Here is an 18,798-nt window from a genome sequence, read left to right on the forward strand (position 1 = left end):
AATAGGGTGCCATGCTGCCTCTGGCCAAATGGGGAATAGGGTGCCATGCTGGCTCTGGCCAAATGGGGAATAGGGTGCCATGCTGGCTCTGGCCAAATGGGGAATAGGGTGCCATGCTGGCTCTGGCCAAATGGGGAATAGGGTGCCATGCTGGCTCTGGCCAAATGGGGAATAGGGTGCCATGCTGGCTCTGGCCAAATGGGGAATAGGGTGCCATGCTGGCTCTGGCCAAATGGGGAATAGGGTGCCATGCTGCCTCTGGCCAAATGGGGAATAGGGTGCCATGCTGGCTCTGGCCAAATGGGGAATAGGGTGCCAATAGGGTCCAAATGAAATACTTCTCATAAAAACACAGTACAATAAGCCCCGCCTCCATTGTTTTTATTACTGACTGGTGGCCATTTTGTCATGTCCAACAGGTGAAGGAGACAGTGAAGGAGACCATTAAGGAGCACCTCCTGGATGAAGATGAGGAGGAAGAGGAGGAGATGAGGAGACGGGAGGAGAAGTCTAAGTCCCTGTCTCTGTTGGAGTATAACCTGACCATGGACACGGCCAAACTGTTCATGTCCTGTCTCCACGCCTGGGGCCTCAACGGACCGCTGGACGAGGTGTGTCTGAGCCGACTGGGCATGCTCAAACCCCACTGCCCCATCTCCTTCGGCCTCATCTCCCGCGGAGGTCACATGTCTCTCATGCTGCCCACCTTCAAGGTAAAGATTTTTACTATTTAAGATTTTCCTAATTATATTAGCTGATAGGGTTTTTGGAATTGATTTCTAACTCCTCCGTACCAATTAGGAGTCCCTGCTGCGGCAGATGGCCCTGGTCACGGGCAGGAAGTTGTCCCTGTCAGAGATGGTGGGTAAAGGGACGTACGGAGTGTCCCGGGCCGTGACCACCCAGCACCTGCTCTCTGTCATCTCATTGGCTAACACCCTGATGGGCATGACCAACGCAACCTTCGTGGGAGAACACATGAAGAAGGCACCCGTCAGGTACAAGGGCGATATTTCTTAAAGCGGCAATCAGCAGTAGAAACAATAACAAAGCACACTCCCCGCCCCTGTTTCGGTTAACAGCTGAGGGATGGGGCTGGAGAAATGTAACCACTCTCAAATTCATAGACAGAGCAATGGATGCAAGGACTGACCATCCATGATATCTAAATGATACTTTTAACCATGTTTTGATGCTGGAGTGTTTGTTTACATTTACTTTGTTTACAAACATTGGAGTAAAATGCTTCTATTTTGGGTTCTGACGGGGTACGACAGTTGAACTAAGGTCATGAGGCATTTATCATTTATATTCTTCAAGAATCAATGGGTACATATCATTAATTTATAAGTCAAAAAATTGATGTAGCAATTGCTGATTGCCCCTTTAAAAGATGTGTGAACACAGGTACGCGCTCACACACACACACACACACACACACAGGCACATACACACACACACGCACACAGGCACATACCACATCACCGATTCCACTACAGCAGAACAAATCAAAAAAGTACTACTACTACTGTGTAACACATTACAGATTCCACCAGCAAGACAAAACCAAACAACAAAACCAAACGCAACATTAGAACCCTGCTCAACGTGTATGTATGTAGGTATCCATTATCCAATATTAATAAGGATGCAGTGTAGCTTTGAATGATGGGTAGATCCACAGTCTTAGACCTGTGGGCCTGTCCCCAGTCTGCAATATCTCCAGGCCCCATGTCCGCTGTGGGCCTGTCCCCAGTCTGCGATATCTCCAGGCCCCATGTCCGCTGTGGGCCTGTCCCCAGTCTGCAATATCTCCAGGCCCCATGTCCGCTGTGGGCCTGTCCCCAGTCTGCAATATCTCCAGGCCCCATGTCCGCTGTGGGCCTGTCCCCAGTCTGCAATATCTCCGGGCCCCATGTCCGCTGTGGGCCTGTCCCCAGTCTGCGATATCTCCAGGCCCCATGTCCGCTGTGGGCCTGTCCCCAGTCTGCAATATCTCCAGGCCCCATGTCCGCTGTGGGCCTGTCCCCAGTCTGCAATATCTCCAGGCCCCATGTCCGCTGTGGGCCTGTCCCCAGTCTGCGATATCTCCAGGCCCCATGTCCGCTGTGGGCCTGTCCCCAGTCTGCGATATCTCCAGGCCCCATGTCCGCTGTGGGCCTGTCCCCAGTCTGCGATATCTCCAGGCCCCATGTCCGCTGTGGGCCTGTCCCCAGTCTGCGATATCTCCAGGCCCCATGTCCGCTGTGGGCCTGTCCCCAGTCTGCGATATCTCCAGGCCCCATGTCCGCTGTGGGCCTGTCCCCAGTCTGCGATATCTCCAGGCCCCATGTCCGCTGTGGGCCTGTCCCCAGTCTGCGATATCTCCAGGCCCCATGTCCGCTGTGGGCCTGTCCCCAGTCTGCGATATCTCCAGGCCCCATGTCCGCTGTGGGCCTGTCCCCAGTCTGCGATATCTCCAGGCCCCATGTCCGCTGTGGGCCTGTCCCCAGTCTGCGATATCTCCAGGCCCCATGTCCGCTGTGGGCCCCACTCTGTAATAGCCATGTCCGCTGTGGCCCCTGGCCCGGTGTGGCGTTGCTGGAACTGGGGATGATTGCCTGGTTAGTATTGAGATGTTGTTCGGCCTTAGTTTGTACACAGAGCAGTGAGCAGAGACAGGGGAGGAGGTGGTCTTGTTGTTAGAACTTCCTCCGCTTGGTCTCGTAGGGAGCTGAATGATTTAACAACATGCTGTTGCTGAAACGCTAGATACAGGATGACAATTTCATGAAGTCTATCGACAGCCGGCCCGGTGCCTCTTGATGTGTTTTGTATTGTTTTCGTACATAGAACAGGAGAGCAGGCGAACGGACAGACATGGTTCATAGAAAAGAAGGGAGTACAGATGGACGGACAGACTTCCTCTCATCTAGTCTTCTAGCCGTATAGATGCTCCAAGCCAGTCCTCAATATTTCAAAACTTTGTCTTTTTCATGTGACCATCTTAGATTTATGACAGTGTTCTAGAATATATTTCTTCCTGGCTAGTTTAAAATAAAGAAGAATGTCAAGAAAACCCATTTAAACAATGTATTACCATTAACCCCCAGTTTAGGCCTAATTCATGTAAAAGAGACGCTTTTAGAACAACGCTCTGACATGTGTTACTTCAAATGAATGAACTCTCGTTGTGCATCAGCAGGACTAGTACACATCTCAATAGACCTAGTACACATCATATCTCAGTAGGCCTAGTACACATAATATCTCAGTAGACCTAGTACACATAATATCTCAGTACACCTAGTACACATAATATCTCAGTAGACCTAGTACACATAATATCTCAGTAGGCCTAGTACACATAATATCTCAGTAGGCCTAGTACACATAATATCTCAGTAGGCCTAGTACACATAATATCTCAGTACGCCTAGTACACATAATATCTCAGTACGCCTAGTACACATCATATCTCAGTAGACCTAATACACATAATATCTCAGTAGACCTAGTACACATAATATCTCAGTAGGCCTAGTACACATCATATCTCAGTACGCCTAGTACACATCATATCTCAGTAGACCTAGTACACATAATATCTCAGTACACATCCGTAGATGGTACTGGTACGTGGTCCTCTGTAGCTCAGCTGGTAGAGCACGGCGCTTGTAACGCCAAGGTAGTGGGTTTGATCCCCGCGACCACCCATGCACAAAAAATGTATGCACGCATGACTGTAAGTCGCTTTGGATAATAGCGTCTGCTAAATGGCATATTATTATTATTATTATTATTATTATTATTATCAAATCTCAGTAGCCACCTGGGGAACGTGGAGGTACTGCAGTATCCATATGTATGTGTACTTATTTTTATAATTGTTATGAATATTACTAACAACAACAGATGAATCCCCTAAAGTTGATGTCTGCGCCCCCTCTGAAGTCTAATCCGTTTAAGCTAGAGATATCTGTTTTCTGCATTGGATGCGTCTCAATCCACCGCATCCGCCGATGTGGCACTTCAGCATCTGCGGTGAAAAGTTGACGGAGCTAGAGCGGCGTTTGTCAGACCATGAGACAGCCCGAAAATCGTTTTTCTCTCAAAAATCGTATCTTAGTAGAGGCCTGGTACACAACCGTTTGGGCTAGACATTGTTGTGACCGCTCTGTGGAAAAGTGAGACTCTCACGAACACGTACATGTCGAACCCCTGGCCTAAACAACAACAGTAATTGTGTAAAGACTGGGATGGAGGGCTGTGTTCCAAACAACTACAAGGGTCCTTGCTCTAGTTCCTTAACCTCACAGCTAGGAGAGCTAACAACACATCCCCTTCTAGTTGGAGACTTTGGTTTGAGAGGTGTGTGGCCACTTGGAAACACCAGTTAGACCTCTCACTTGACATTTTTGTTGTTGTCCTAATGTTGCACCTACCCCAAATTTTCTAAGAATATTCTTATCATGTTACTGAATGTTTCCAGAGTATTTTCAGTATTCGTTATCAACAAATGCGGCCGAAAAAGTACAGTAAATGTAAAATGCACATAAAATCAACTGTGTAATGCTTGGATTCAGTGTTGTCGGGTGAACTGTCCTCACCTTTTAGACTAAGAATTTTCCCATAATCTGTTCAATTGTAATTGCTACCTTAGTTATGTATATGCTTTCCATATTGGCCAATCCCCAGGAATCTACGGGGTTAACAGCTCAGCTTTTCATGCACTTTCCACCCTACTAGTTGTGTGTGTGTGTTTCCTGTATCAGGTGTTTACACTGGGTAAGATGCTCTGAGTTAAAGAGGAGTGCATTTCCCAGGCTGCGTCCCAAATGGCACCCTATTCCCTACGTAGTACACTTCTTTTGACCAGAGTCCTATGGGCCCTGGTCAAAAGTAGTGCACTAAATAGGGAATAGGGTGCTGTTTGGGATACATACCCGTGTCTGTCTGGCCTGGCCTGGCCTTTGTGTGATAAACAGTGGATGGGCCCTTAATGAAATCAATGATCTGTTAGAAGTATTGTGCAGCTCGCTCCTAGCGAAGCGTTGTACAAGCCTCTGATACAGACTGGAACAATATGCCCTGATCACGCTAAAGGGTCCCTATCCCTGTTTCTATCCAGACTCCAAGTAGCTGAAGAAATGTGTCCGTGCCGTGATGAATAGGAAGTCCGCCTCAGGTTGGTCAGAGACTACCATTGGCTGTTTACTACAGGCATCTAACCTCGGAGACTTAAGGAAAAGAGTCAACTGGGATCAAACTTAAAGGTCATCAAATAGATCCATTAAATAAAGCGATCCAATTCTAAACAAAAAATACGTACTTCAGTATTGACGGTGCAGTTCTCTGTGATAGGATATTGTTGACAGTTTCACTGTCATGATACTTTATAGGGACCCACAGTGGACATCTCATTGCTGGACCTAACTGGGGTAGGGAGGACTGAAAGAAGATTCACATCAACATCACCACTCTCTTTCTACAGACCTCTCTCTGGAGGTCTGTAAGATTTAGTAAAGGCTACAGACTTCTCTCTCTGGAGGTCTGTAAGATTTAGTAAAGGCCACAGACTTCTCTCTCTGGAGGTCTGTAAGATTTAGTAAAGGCCACAGACTTCTCTCTCTGGAGGTCTGTGACATTTAGTAAAGGCTACAGACTTCTCTCTCTGGAGGTCTGTAAGATTTAGTAAAGGCCACAGACTTCTCTCTCTGGAGGTCTGTAAGATTTAGTAAAGGCCACAGACTTCTCTCTCTGGAGGTCTGTGACATTTAGTAAAGGCTACAGACTTCTCTCTCTGGAGGTCTGTGACATTTAGTAAAGGCTACAGACTTCTCTCTCTGGAGGTCTGTAAGATTTAGTAAAGGCCACAGACTTCTCTCTCTGGAGGTCTGTGACATTTAGTAAAGGCTACAGACTTCTCTCTCTGGAGGTCTGTGACATTTAGTAAAGGCTACAGACTTCTCTCTCTGGAGGTCTGTGACATTTAGTAAAGGCTACAGACTTCTCTCTCTGGAGGTCTGTGACATTTAGTAAAGGCTACAGACTTCTCTCTCTGGAGGTCTGTGACATTTAGTAAAGGCCACAGACTTCTCTCTCTGGCTAAACTTCTCTCTCACTAACTTTACTTTGTCTTCACTCTCCTGAGAGAACAACTAGTTTGTCAGATAAAATGTTAGAACTTTTCCCTCCAGATCAGGATTTTGTAACATCCAAGGGTCACAGGCAGCCTATTAGTGTTAGATCCCGGTACAGCACATGTGGTCAACTTTTAGCTTCAGCTAACGAGAGAGAACCGTTCCACTGTTCATTCCCTTCATTAGTCCCAATGCAACAGGGTGCAGTCAGCAAAATGGAACACTTAGTGTAAGGAGCGGTAAAGATCACAGTGGAGGTCTGAGCAACCTGTTAATACAGCCTCTGATTATACGTGTTACCGTGTATTTGGCCCAGGTGATTTAGTCAGGACGGGATGAAACCCTGGTGGGAGGAGCGCTGCAGTTGGGGGGAGAGCTACAGGTGTTATAGGCAGTAATGATGAGGCTCCTTCCTTTAACATTGTGGGCTGAGAAAAAAAAAGCCTTGGGCCTTTCAACTACTAGATAGAACAGAACAGGCCACATCTGAACCTTTAGTTACCCTGAATGAAAATGGGAATTGAGGATGTTTTGTATAGTGATGATTTGTTGTTCATAACCTCTCTCTGTTTACACACACACACACACACGGCCCCACTACTAAGCTTGTTGTTTCAACACAGCACATGGACACAACATTTTCAAGCTTCTGTCTGCTAAATATTTGATGGTGTCTTTGTGTTGTTCTGTTCTCCAGGCCTCCTAGACCCGGGACCCCTGAGACGCCCAAAAAGACTGCAGCACCCCCCCAGGTCTCCAGCCCGGCTGTGCAGGGACAGATCAAACAAGGTAACTTTAAAATGCAGTTTACCCTCGGGTCAGCGCTAGGAGAACCACTGATGTACAGGGCAGGCAGCAGGCGATGTGAACCTCAGAGATCTAGGAGAAGCCTCCTCCTGGGCCGTCAATCTTAGCGTGAGTCCCTAATGCACCATATTCCCTATATAGTGCTCTACTCTGGTCAAAAGTAGTGTACTATATAGGCAACAGGTATGGACTCTGGTCAAAAGTAGTGTACTATATAGGGAACAGGTATGGACTCTGGTCAAAAGTAGTGCACTATGTAGGGAATATAATGCCATTTGAGACACATCCCTGGAGTACCTCAGATAGTCATTCCCCACAGGAGTAAACTAAGGGGCCACAGACAGTCTACAATGTAGTACATTTACAGTGCAGCTAACCTGTTCTACCGCGTTGGGGTCAATTCAGGAAGTAAACTGACATTTCTATTCAATCATTGATAAAAATGCCATCTACTTTCAATGATTTCTCAAAAACTGAAAAGGATAATAAGCAAATTATGTTAAGTTGTGCATTTTTGAATTTTGAATTTAAAACACTTCCTGAATTTACTGACTTCAATTCGAGTTGACTCCAACCCTGGTGTTTGAGCCCGACTTCAACTGTACCTAGCCTTGAGCTAGGTGATCCATGTCAGTTTGGGTGGTGTGCCCATGTATGGAATAATATTGGGTGGTGTGCCCATGTATGGAATAATATTGGGTGGTGTGCCCATGTCAGCTTGGGTGGTGTGCCCATGTCAGCTTGGGTGGTGTGCCCATGTCAGCTTGGGTGGTGTGCCCATGTATGGAATAATATTGGGTGGTGTGCCCATGTATGGAATAATATTGGGTGGTGTGCCCATGTATGGAATAATATTGGGTGGTGTGCCCATGTCAGCTTGGGTGGTGTGCCCATGTCAGTTTGGGTGGTGTGCCCATGTCAGTTTGGGTGGTGTGCCCATGTCAGTTTGGGTGGTGTGCCCATGTCAGTTTGGGTGGTGTGCCCATGTATGGAATAATATTGGGTGGTGTGCCCATGTATGTAATAATATTGGGTGGTGTGCCCATGTCAGCTTGGGTGGTGTGCCCATGTCAGTTTGGGTGGTGTGCCCATGTCAGTTTGGGTGGTGTGCCCATGTCAGCTTGGGTGGTGTGCCCATGTCAGTTTGGGTGGTGTGCCCATGTCAGTTTGGGTGGTGTGCCCATGTCAGCTTGGGTGGTGTGCCCATGTCAGCTTGGGTGGTGTGCCCATGTCAGTTTGGGTGGTGTGCCCATGTCAGCTTGGGTGGTGTGCCCATGTCAGTTTGGGTGGTGTGCCCATGTATGGAATAATATTGGGTGGTGTGCCCATGTATGGAATAATATTGGGTGGTGTGCCCATGTATGGAATAATATTGGGTGGTGTGCCCATGTATGGAATAATATTGGGTGGTGTGCCCATGTATGGAATAATATTGGGTGGTGTGCCCATGTATGGAATAATATTGGGTGGTGTGCCCATGTATGGAATAATATTGGGTGGTGTGCCCATGTCTGTTTGGGTGGTGTGCCCATGTCTGTTTGGGTGGTGTGCCCATGTATGGAATAATATTGTGCCCCATGACTATGGATCAGTCAATGTCTTAATAGCATGAATTAAACACATTTGATACTCCCAATTAATAAAAAAGGAAGATAAACCAAAAATAAAATTATTTGCTCTTTAATAGCATGTCATATTTTCATATTACATATCTATCTATTCCTTATTAATTTTTTTATATTTTTTTTACATGCAGAGGGCAGATTGAACCTTTATGTAAAGATGCACTATGCAGAAATCGCTCCGCCATTTCCTGGTTGCTAAAAATCTAATAGTTCGCCTAATTTCAGTTAATGTGACACGCAACTATAGTGTAGAGAATCATTGTACCATCTAAACCGCTGTGAAATATATTTTCCATAACCAAAAATATTGCGTTCTCAGCTGTTTGAAGCAGGTGGACAAAACCGAAAGTAAAAGACGCAAAAGCTAAACTTAAGAATGGGAAGCATAGAAATAGTGCACATAGAACAGATCTACCGCTTCTTAGACCTGCTTTCAATGACAATGACAGATCTATAACACACATTTCTATGTGAATATGGTCGGGTCGCCCAGAAAGCTACATACTGCAGCTTTAATTGTGGGAACTTAGTAGTCTGTGTGGCGATTGGTCAACATATGGACTAATCATGGCCCTGCTACACAGGTCTTTGTTGTTGTATTATAATAAGGTTTATTGCATATGTATGAACAACATTCTTAACTAACGACGATCCCGCTAACCTCCAACTGTGTTACGGGGGGGGGGATCTGTCAACGCACGCACACACACACATACGCACACAAATGTACATGCATACATACTGGTCTCCATGCAGATGGCACAAAGGCCAGTTGAACAAACACACACACACACACACACACACACACACACGTGCCCACCATTAGTTCTCGGAGCCCTGGGGCCATTGTCACACCATATTCTAATTGAGAGGAAGTAGTGTAGTGACCTGCTAAATCGCTGTGTCATCCTCACATTGTTCAGACACTCTGGCCATAAGGACCCTCCCGCTCATTCATATGCTAATAGTTTCAGCCCTTTTTCCCCCTCTAAACCATTGAGTAACTGTTCAGCACTTCACGATGTAATATGTGTGAGTTAAGACGCTGACGTGTCAATCCAAAGACCACTTGTGTATATTTTACTGGTTGCACCGTATGTTATTTTTAGTACTGTATTGATATTGATTACTGCATTGTTGAGTTTAGAGCTTGCAAGAAAGGCATTTCGCTGAACTTGTGTGCACGTGACATTTTAAAACTTCAAACTTGAAATTGCTTAACAAAACAAACAGAACAAAAAATATAGACAATACAAAAATGTAATGTATATATATTTTTTGCACAAGGGCCGTTTCGTTTTATTACACAGAATCAGAGGATATTTCTTTCTTTGCGGCTGTCTCCGATACAGTGCCTATCATACGTTTTCACCCCTGTTGGATTTCTTCACATTTTATTGTTATAAAGTGGGATTAAAATGTTTAATTTTTAGTGAAATTATTTTCATGAACTACACTAAAATAAGATTCATGAAAAATAAAACACTAATTTACCTTGATTAGATAAGTGTTCAACCACTTGTGTCAATACATGTTAGAATCACCTTTGGCAGCGATTACAGCTGTGAGTCTTTCTGGGTATGTCTCCTAGATAGCCCTGTACTGTATGGCTGCCGTTTTGCAAGCTCCGACCCGACTTTGCTATTTTGTGATTATTTAGTCGTTCATTTTTACTCTGTTTTCACGAAATGAATCCGCTATTATTTCTTACAACCGAAAATAACTCTTGAACATCAGATCAGCAGTTACTTACCCCAATTCCAGCTTCTACTTCGACTCCTCTCTCTCTTTGTAATTCCAACCCAATTTTCGAGCTACACAAGAGGAAACGCAGGCGTCACAGAGGCAAGAGAGTGGGCATCCTGGTGAGTTTAAGGCAAAGGGAAAACCAGCCACCTCTTCCCACCATTCTACTGGCTAACGTACCGTCACTTGATAATACGATGGATGACCTCCGATGGCAGATTTGCTACCAACGGGACTCTCGGAAACTGCAATATTTTTTGCTTTTCAGAAACATGTCTATTGGACACTTCCCTCTATCATTTAGGTCATTATTGTGGAGTCACTACAATGTTTGGATCCATCCTCAGTTTTCTCCTATCACAGCCATTGAAGCTGTTTTAAAATCACCAATGTCCTCATGGTGACATTCCTGAGCAGTTTCCTTCCTCTCCTGCAGCTCAGTTCAGAAGGACGACTGTATCTTTGATGTGTCTGGGTGGTTTAATACATCATCCACAGCATCATTATTAACTTGACCATGCTTAAAGATATATTCAATGTCTGATTTGATATTGTTACCCATCTACCAATCACAGCCCTTCTTATGAGGCTTTAGAAAAACGTCCTGGACTTTGTAGTTGAATCTGTGCTTGAAATTCAACACTTGACAGAGAAACCTTACAGATGTTGAATGTATGGGGGACAGAGGAAGGAGTAGTCATGTCAACCCCTATTATTTCACACAGAGTGAATCCATGTAACTTGTGTTTTTTGTTAAGCCAAATGTTACTCCTGAACTAATTTAGTCTTGCCTTAACAAAGGGTCGTGAATCATTATGCAACGACTATATTTTAGTTATTTAATTGTTATTAATTTGTACAAATGTTTAGATTTTTTTTTAATTCACTTTGACATGATGTAGTATTTTGTGTAGATCAATGACACACAAAAAAAAATCACAATTAAATCTATTTCAATCCCACTTTGTAACACAACATAATGTGAAAACATTCAAGGGGGGTGAATACTAATGATATCCACTGTATATAGTGCGTATTGATTCTCAATGGTTCTTTTTGGTTTGAGGAGATAATGAAAGTTACACAAAGCGTGGAGAGGTTGTTTTTTTTTCCTTCTCTCGTTTCCTGCTCTATTGATCTGAATGGGGTTGGGAAAACTGTTCCACGGTTGTATTATTAAGTGTTCTGTAATGGAGTCGTTCTTTAACTCTGGTGCCAAGATAAAGGCTTGGACTGCATCCCAAATGGTACCCTTTTACACCCTATAAATATATATAAATATATATTGTGACGTCACGAGAGGCTACACAGCTTTCAGCGGGATTGCTCAAGTAGTGCAAGGAGACAAGGTTCAAACAAAACAAGGATTTTATTATAGGTCTTGGGAAATTAACGAAAATATAACAAAATTCTGTTCTCTTGTGGCTCTTTAAGGGTTAACAGTTCAGGGATGTCTCTTCCACATCCAGAATCATAATTCTCACTCGCTCAGATAACTTTTCCACAGCCTTACTGTAGTCCACGTTGCAGCTAGTGGCCAACCCAGCAAAAAGTCCTTCCAAATGTCTCTCATGTATTTCCACCGGTGCATATATCCAAAGGTGAGTATTTCCCAAAGGTAAGTATCTCCAAATCCTTATATTCCTCATGGAAGTGGACGTGCAGCACTCTTGTCCTCCAGAGAGCCCAGGTTGGAGACTGTGTCTCTTCCACATCCACACACTCCCTCAGTGTCTCTTCCCTTCCCAAACCTTCAGCTCATCAGCTCCTCATTTGTTTCAGCTGCGTGGGAAGATTGGCCATAGAGGGGTGGAGTTCCCGACCATACCAGCAGATGGAGCCATAGCTGTCTGGGTTTGCAGCCACCTCAGGGGGATGTAACGTCCCTCCAGGACACAGCCTCTCGTGACATCACAATATATAAATACAAAATTAGAGCACTATAAAGGGAAAAAGGGTGCCATTTGGTGTTTTGAACAGCATGGTGAGCGCCGTATCAGCAACTTCTTGTTAAAAGAGAGGGATTTGGAGAAACAAATGCTTTCTCAGGCTGTCACACGGCCATTAAGGAACACGAAGGGCTTAGAGAGAGAGAGAGAGAGCTGGAGAATCACTGATCACTACACGCTCTTCTCCTCTCCTCTGCTACTGAACGAAGGAGAGCGAGACCTGGAGAATCACTAATCACTACTCTCGTCTTTTATTTTTGGGAACTGCAGTTGGACTGGAGAAAGACTTTTAAAGGCTTTGTTCTATCAAAACTGCTATGCTGCTTTATAGGACTTAGTCTTAAACAGCTTTATTCGCTCACTGCAACAAAAAAAGAACATTGTTTTAATTACATTAATCCATATATGCGTTGTTGCATTATTGTGTGTTTGACTTTATCCTGAAAACCCAGGTACCTGGTTTGATTAAAAGGGGGGGCCTTGAAATGAGATCTAAATACGCGCTCATCTTTACAGCTAACCCAGTAGGTAAAACTGGTTGAAGTCAACCAGTTTTGACCAACTGAGAAGGTATTTTCATATTAAAGTACATTTAAGACAATTTGTATTATTAATATGATAATACGTTATCAGTCATGATATGCCATCTTGGTAAATTACTTCCATAATTGACTTTGACAATCTTAAATCTTTGGTCTCCATGGCAATGGCACATGGTCATTTTTTCCCTGTATTATATGTTGGTAAAATGTTTCCCCCCGCTGCTCTGACACTGACAGTCTACCAGCCTCTCCCTCTCCTCCTCTCCCTCTCCTCCTTTTTCCCCCTCTCCTCTCCTCCTCGTGTCATTCACTGTCTGCATGGCTTGAGCTTTCTCTGTCCCTGGCGGTGCCTGCTCACCAAAGGCCCTCACCTCTCTCTGGGCCCCAGCCCTCACCTCTCTCTGGGCCCCAGCCCTCACCTCTCTCTGGGCCCCAGCCCTCACCTCTCTCTGGCCGCCCCAGCCCTCACCTCTCTCTGGCCGCCCCAGCCCTCACCTCTCTCTGGCCCCCAGCCCTCACCTCTCTCTGGCCCCCCAGCCCTCACCTCTCTCTGGCCCCCCAGCCCTCACCTCTCTCTGGCCCCCAGCCCTCACCTCTCTCTGGCTTCCAGCCCTCACCTCTCTCTAGCACTCACCTTTCTCCACTCTACTCCACTCTAGGGAGAGTTCAGTGGGGACACCATGACATGTTTGTGCCACCACCACTCATCTTCCTAGATGACATAACATAACCTAAACCCATCCTCCTCCTCCTAACTCGCCGGTTGAAAACAAAACACTGTTTTTTTTTTTTTTTACTCTCCCACCTTGAGTATATATGACAAACCAAATGTATTTTGTAAACGCCTCTCTTCTGTTTCTCATCTGATGTACTGTATAGTTTCTCTGGTCTCTCAATGTGGGGATTTAAAATGTTACAACATATATTTATATATACATATATAGTTGTTTTTGTCACAACAAGTAATGTATTATGTTTTGTAAAAAACTTAAAATAAAAATTATATATATATAATACAGTGCCTTCGGAAAGTGTTCAGACCCCTTGACTTTTTGTTACGTTACAGCCTCATTCTAATGGATGAAATAAATAAAAAATCTTCAGCAATCTACACATAATACCCCATAATGACAAAGCGAAAACAGTTTTTTCTTTATTTTAGCAAATGTATATATATAAAAACAAAAAAAACATACCTTATTTACATAAGTATTCAGACCCTTTGCTATGAAACTCGAAATTGAGCTCAGGTGCATCCTGTTTCCATTGATCATCCTTGAGATGTTTCTACAACTTGATTGGAGTCCACCTGTGGTAAATTCAATAGATTGGACATGATTTGGAAAGGCACACACCTGTCTATATAAAGGCCCACAGTTGACAGTGCATGTCAGAGCAAAAACCAAGCCATGAGGTCGAAGGAATTGTCCGTAGAGCTCCGAGACAGGATTGTGTCGAGGCACAGATCTGTGGAAAGGTACCAAAAAATGTCTGTACCATTGAAGGTCCCCAAGAACACAGTGGCCTCCATCATTCTTAAATGGAAGAAGTTTGGAACCACCAAGACTCTTCCTAAAGCTGGCTGCCTGGCCAAACTGAGCAATCGGGAGGAACCCGATGGTCACCCTGACAGAGCTCCAGAGTTTCTCTGTGGAGATGGGAGAACCTTCCAGAAGGACAACCATCTCTGCAGCACTCCACCAATCAGGCCTTTATGGTAGAGTGGCCAGACGGAAGCCACTCCTCAGTAAAAGGCACATGACAGCCCGCTTGGAGTTTGCCAAAAGGCACCTAAATGACTCTCAGACCATGAGAAACAAGATTCTCTGGTCTGATGAAACCAAGATTGAACTCTTTGGCCTGAATGCCAAGCGTCACATCTGGAGGAAACCTGGCACCATCCCTACGGTGAAGCATGGTGGTGGCAGCATCATGCTGTGGGGATGTTTTTCAGTGGCAGGGACTGGGAGACTAGTCAGGATCGAGGCAAAGATGAACAGAGCAAAGTACAGAGAGATCCTTGATGAAAACCTGCTCCAGAGCGCTCAGGACCTCGGGCTGGGGCGAAGGTTCACCTTCCAACAGGACAATGACCCTAATCACACAGCCAAAACAATGCAGGAGTGGCTTCGGGACAAGTCTCTGAATGTCCTTGAGTGGCCCAGCCAGAGCCTGGACTTGAACCCGATCGAACATCTCTGGAGAGACCTGAAAATAGCTGTGCAGCAACGCTCCCCATCCAACCTGACAGAGCTTGAGAGGATCTGCAGAGAAGAATGGGAGAAACTCCCCAAATACAGGTGTGCCAAGCTTGTGGAGTCATACCCAAGAAGACTCGAGACTGTAATCGCTGCCAAAGGTGCTTCAACAAAGTACTGAGTAAAGGGTCTGAATACTTACGTAAATTTGATTTTCGTTTTTTTTATTTGTAATAAATTTGCAAACATTTCTAAAAACCTGTTTTTGCTTCGTCATTATGGGGTATTGTGTGTAGATTGATGAGGGAAAAAAAAAACTATTTAATACATTTTAGAATAAGGCTGTAACGTAACAATGTGGAAAAAGTCAAAGGGCCTGAATACTTACCGAAGGCGCTGAATATATATTAATCTGGCATTTGTTTTATAAACCGCAACATTCATAAGAAAAAATAATAATTACGTTTGGGCTGAAATAAATTAAAAGGAAATTAAAAAGGTTTCAAATGCTCAAACCTAGCTCTCTAATAATTTAAACTACAATGAAATCACAGCAACACAATGTTTTTGTTATTGATATTTACATCAATGTCCTAGAAAAGCTTCTGAAACCTTCTAATCCCTAACCAAACTGTCTGTGGATTCTCTAGTCGCCTCATCTCTCTTTTACTAACTGCTGTTTCTGAAAACTCTGGAGTCCGTGTTTTCTTTTTCTTTTTTCCTCTTGACTGATCTTTCCTTTCCTCTGCAAGCCGCTGCTGTTGCTGCTACCACCAGTACTACCACTCCTGCCACTGGGGCTTTTCCCCCAGGTCCCGCTGCTTTCCATTGTCCCTCAGTCAACGAAGGTACTACCAACCCCTAACAACATCGCCCTAACAACATCTCCCTAACAATATCGCCCTGACAACATCACCCTCTAACTTATATACTCTCGCTCTATCTGTATTTCTCTCTCTCTCTCTCTCGCTCGCTCGCTCGCTCGCTCTCTGCCTGTTTCTCTCTGTCTGTTTCTCTCTCTCTGTCTCTCTCTCTGTCTCTCTCTCTCTGTCTCTCTCTCTGTCTGTTTCTCTCTCTCTGTCTGTTTCTCTCTCTCTGTCTGTTTCTCTCTCTGTCTGTCTCTCTCTCTGTCTCTCTCTCTCTCTGTCTGTTTCTCTCTCTGTCTGTCTCTCTCTCTGTCTGTTTCTCTCTCTCTGTCTCTCTCTCTGTCTGTTTCTCTCTCTGTCTGTCTCTCTGTCTGTCTGTTTCTCTCTCTCTGTCTCTCTCTGTCTGTTTCTCTCTCTGCTCATCTGCCATGCCGCTCCTCTTACCCTTAGTCCAAATAGTGCCTCGGTCGTGTGTTGTTCTCTCTGTCTGTTCTGGTCCGTGTCTTTTTGTCCTGGTGATTGTCCAAGTCTGTCAGTCTTTCCTTACAGGAGCGTTATTCACAAAGTGTCTTGAGTTTTTTTGCCTTTTAAATCCTACTGAATGAGCTAACATGGATGCTTTGTGAATACGGTTCCAGATGTCACTGTGTATGTTCTGTTTATGTGTGTTCTCTCTGCATGCTCTTTCCACTTGGGAGAGAGCACTACCAGAAAACACAACCAACACCTCCAGCTGGTTGGCTTTTTTTTCTTTCTTTTATGCAGTGCAGAATGTCAATTTCGATTTTTCAGCTGGATTCATAGTAGCATTTTGCTGTTTGTATTTTTTTTTAATGATCTAAACAATTCCGATTTGTTTTGTTTTTTATAGGAAAACTAAAATGTGTTTTTTTTTGCTACCAAAGTAGTAGTTTTTCGCTTTCTCCTTTTGATCACAAGAGAAAATAGATTTTCAAGTTAATTTAATAGATTCACAGAAACGTACACTTTCAGGATAAATAACATTTAAAAAAGGATTTTCTCAATATCGAATCTAATAGGCAAGCATGTTCACTGAATCTAATAGGCAAGCATGTTCACTGAATCTAATAGGCAAGCATGTTCACTGATATGTTCTGTGCAACAGATTGTTGTGTTAGTCTCCTCCTTAGTGGCCTTTATTCTTCTCCAATGCTATATTGGCAAATTATAAACTAGGTGGTTCGAGCCCCGAATGCTGATTGGCTGACAGCCGTGGTATGTCAGACTGTATACCACGGGTATGACAAAACATTTATTTTGACTGCTTTAATTACATTGGTAACCAGTTAATAATAGCAATAAGGCACCTCGGGGGTTTGTGGTATATGACCAATATACCACGGCTAAGGGCAGTATCCAGGTACTCCGCGTTGCGTCGTGCTTAAGAAGAGCCTTTAGCCGTGGTATATTGGCCATATACCACAAACCCCCGAGGATACAGCCCTTAGCTGTGGTATATTGGCCATAGTCCCCTGTAGCTCAGTTGGTAGAGCATGGCGCTTGCAACGCCAGGGTTGTGGGTTCAATTCCCACGGGGGGCCAGTATGAAAATGTATGCACTCACTAACTAATCACTAAGTCGCTCTGGATAAGAGTGTCTGCTAAATGACCCCCCCAAAAATCTATATATATCTATACCACAGCCCCTCAGGCCTTATTGCTTAATTATAAAATAATTGTTTGTTGCAACTTTTAATTATTTTACAACGCCGTTGATTAATTAAATAATACATTATTAATTTTACAAAGCTAGTGACACGTTTTTTTATTTATTTATAGATGTTATTGACATTTTGTTGAATTCTATAGTGAGTAAATACAGTGCCTTCAGAAAGTATTCATACCCCTTGACTTATTCCACATGTTGTTGTTGTTACAGCCTGAATTCAACATGGATTAAAAAACAAACAAACGTTTTACCCATCTACACACAATGCCCCATAATGACAATGAAAACATGTTTTTCGAAATATGAAATTTACATACAGTGCCAGTCAAAAGTTTGGACACACCTACTCATTCAAGGGTTTTTCTTTATTTTTTACTATTTTCTACATTGTAGAATAATAGTGAAGACATCAAAACTATGAAATAACACACATGGAATCATGTAGTAACCAAAAAAGTGTTAAACAAATCAAAATATATTTTACATTTGAGATTCTTCGAAGTAGTACCCTTTTCCTTGATGACAGCTTTGCACACTCTTGGCATTCTCTCAACAAGCTTCACGAGGTAGTCGCCTGGAATGCATTTCAATTAACAGTTGTGCCTTGTGAAAAGTTCATTTGTGGAAGTGCAGTCGCAAAAACCATCAAGTGCTATGATGAAACTGGCTCTCATGAGGACCGCCACAGGAAAGGAAGACCCAGAGTTACCTCTGCTGCAGAGGATACGTTTATTAGAGTTACCAGCCTCAGAAATCGGCAATTAACTGCACCTCAGTTTGCAGCCCAAATAAATGCTTCACAGAGTTCAAGTAACAGACATCTCAACATCAACTGTTCAGAGGAGACTGCGTGAATCAGGCCTTCATGGTCGATTTGCTGCAAAGAAACCACTACTAAAGGACACCAATAAGAAGAAGAGACTTGCTTGGGCCAAGAAACACGATCAAATGGACATTAGACCGGTGGAAATGTGTCCCTTGGTCTGATGAGTCCAAATTTGAGATTTTTGGTTCCAACCGCCTTGTCTTTTTGAGACGCGGTGTGGGTGAATGGATAATCTCCGCATGTGTAGTTCCCACCGTAAAGCATGGAGGAGGTGGCGTTATGGTGTGGGGGTGCTTTGCTGGTGACACTGTCTGTGATTTATTTAGAATTCAAGGCACACTTAACCAGCATGGCTACCACAGCATTCTGCAGCGATACACCATCCCATCTGGTTTGCGCTTAGTGGGACTATCATTAGTGTTTCAAC

At 44.1% G+C, this 18,798-nt stretch overlaps 1 protein-coding gene across 1 annotated transcript in view; it reads left to right on the forward strand.

The window, feature by feature from the left end:
- LOC121581917 (WD repeat-containing protein 7-like) overlaps positions 1-18,798 on the forward strand; it is a 380,643-nt gene that overhangs the window by 91,276 nt on the left and 270,569 nt on the right. The window contains 4 exon segments of the mRNA XM_041897319.2: positions 420-713; positions 802-998; positions 6,820-6,911; positions 15,742-15,837. Coding sequence (XP_041753253.2) covers positions 420-713; positions 802-998; positions 6,820-6,911; positions 15,742-15,837 — 679 coding nt within the window.

Source organism: Coregonus clupeaformis, chromosome 15 (assembly GCF_020615455.1).
Source record: "Coregonus clupeaformis isolate EN_2021a chromosome 15, ASM2061545v1, whole genome shotgun sequence".
NCBI classification, from domain to species: Eukaryota; Metazoa; Chordata; class Actinopteri; order Salmoniformes; family Salmonidae; genus Coregonus; species Coregonus clupeaformis.